Below are 1,055 nucleotides of genomic sequence, written 5' to 3'. Positions count from 1 at the left end.
GGCAGGCACCCGGGGGCACAAGGGACCCGGAGAAACCCGGGCGTCAGGGACACAGGGGTGCGGGGACATCGGGACGATGAGGACGGAGGAGACCCCAGAGGCACACCGGGGACGCCAGGGAGAACGGGGATATTTGGGCCACTGGGGACCCGAGATAATATGGGGGATAATATAGGGGTGCTGGGGGCATCAGGGCACAGCAGGGCACTGGGGACATGGGGGACACCAGGGGTACGGGGACACGGGGGGACCCAGGGGAAACCAAAGGTACATTGGGGACACCGGGGACATTGGGGACAGTGGGGAAAGGGACCTGCAGGGGAGGAGCCCGTGACATCCTGCAGGGAGCAATGTCACCCTCAGCCCACCCAGCCCTCGTGGTGAGGTGTCCTTACCCATGTCGTGGACCAGGGGCACCACGTCCAGGGTGAGGTCGAGGTGCATCCGGGGCAGGGCCAGCGCGGTGGCCCGAGGGGGCGTCTGGGCCGCCCGCCGCAGCAGGGCCAGGAAGGTGGGGGGGTCCAGTGACCGCTCCAGGGTCTCCAGCGCCCCCAGGGGCCCCCGCGGCAGCAGCACCACCAGGCTCAGCCCATCGCTCAGCTCCAGCCTCCCCACCTGCGGGACGGACCCCTGACTCAGGGCCACCACCAGGGACCCCACAGAACGGCACCCCCCAGTGCCACCAGTGAGGTCCCAGCCTGGCATTCCCCCAGCCCGGGGGAGTGAGGTCACGGCTGGTGCCCCTTTCAGTGCCAGGGCACTGCCATCAGCCTGGCATCCTCCCTGAGTGCCACAGGAATGATGTCACAGCCTGGCATCCCTCCCTAGAGCCACTGGAGTGACATCATGCCGTTACCCACCCCTAGCAGTGACCCATTAGGCCGCCCGGGCCGGGCAGTGACCCCACCGTCCTCCCAGTGCCCAGCAGTGACCCCACAGCCCTCACAGTGCCCGGCAGTGACCCCCTAGACCCCCATCCCTGTCCCAGCAGGGGTACCTGGACCTGCAGGCGGGAGTTTGTGAACGAGGCCACTGGGTACTTGGTGCTGGTCATG

The 1,055-nt window shown here is 68.0% G+C and overlaps 1 protein-coding gene across 1 annotated transcript in view; it reads right to left on the bottom strand.

Annotated features, from left to right (window-relative positions):
* Nucleotides 1-1,054, bottom strand: part of SERPING1 (serpin family G member 1) — a 5,376-nt gene extending 4,322 nt beyond the window's left edge. The window contains exons 1-2 of the mRNA XM_029965718.1: nucleotides 998-1,054; nucleotides 396-615 (exon numbers count right to left, since the gene is read on the bottom strand). Of these exons, the coding sequence (XP_029821578.1) occupies nucleotides 396-615; nucleotides 998-1,054 (277 nt within the window). The remainder of the gene's footprint in view (nucleotides 1-395; nucleotides 616-997) is intronic.
* Between the last annotated feature and the right edge of the window lies 1 nt (nucleotide 1,055).

The sequence above is a fragment of the Manacus vitellinus genome, unplaced genomic scaffold (genome assembly GCF_001715985.3).
Source record: "Manacus vitellinus isolate BGI_N305 unplaced genomic scaffold, ASM171598v3 scaffold_118_pilon, whole genome shotgun sequence".
Classification (NCBI taxonomy): Eukaryota; Metazoa; Chordata; class Aves; order Passeriformes; family Pipridae; genus Manacus; species Manacus vitellinus.
This window is presented reverse-complemented; position numbering and strand designations above follow the sequence as displayed.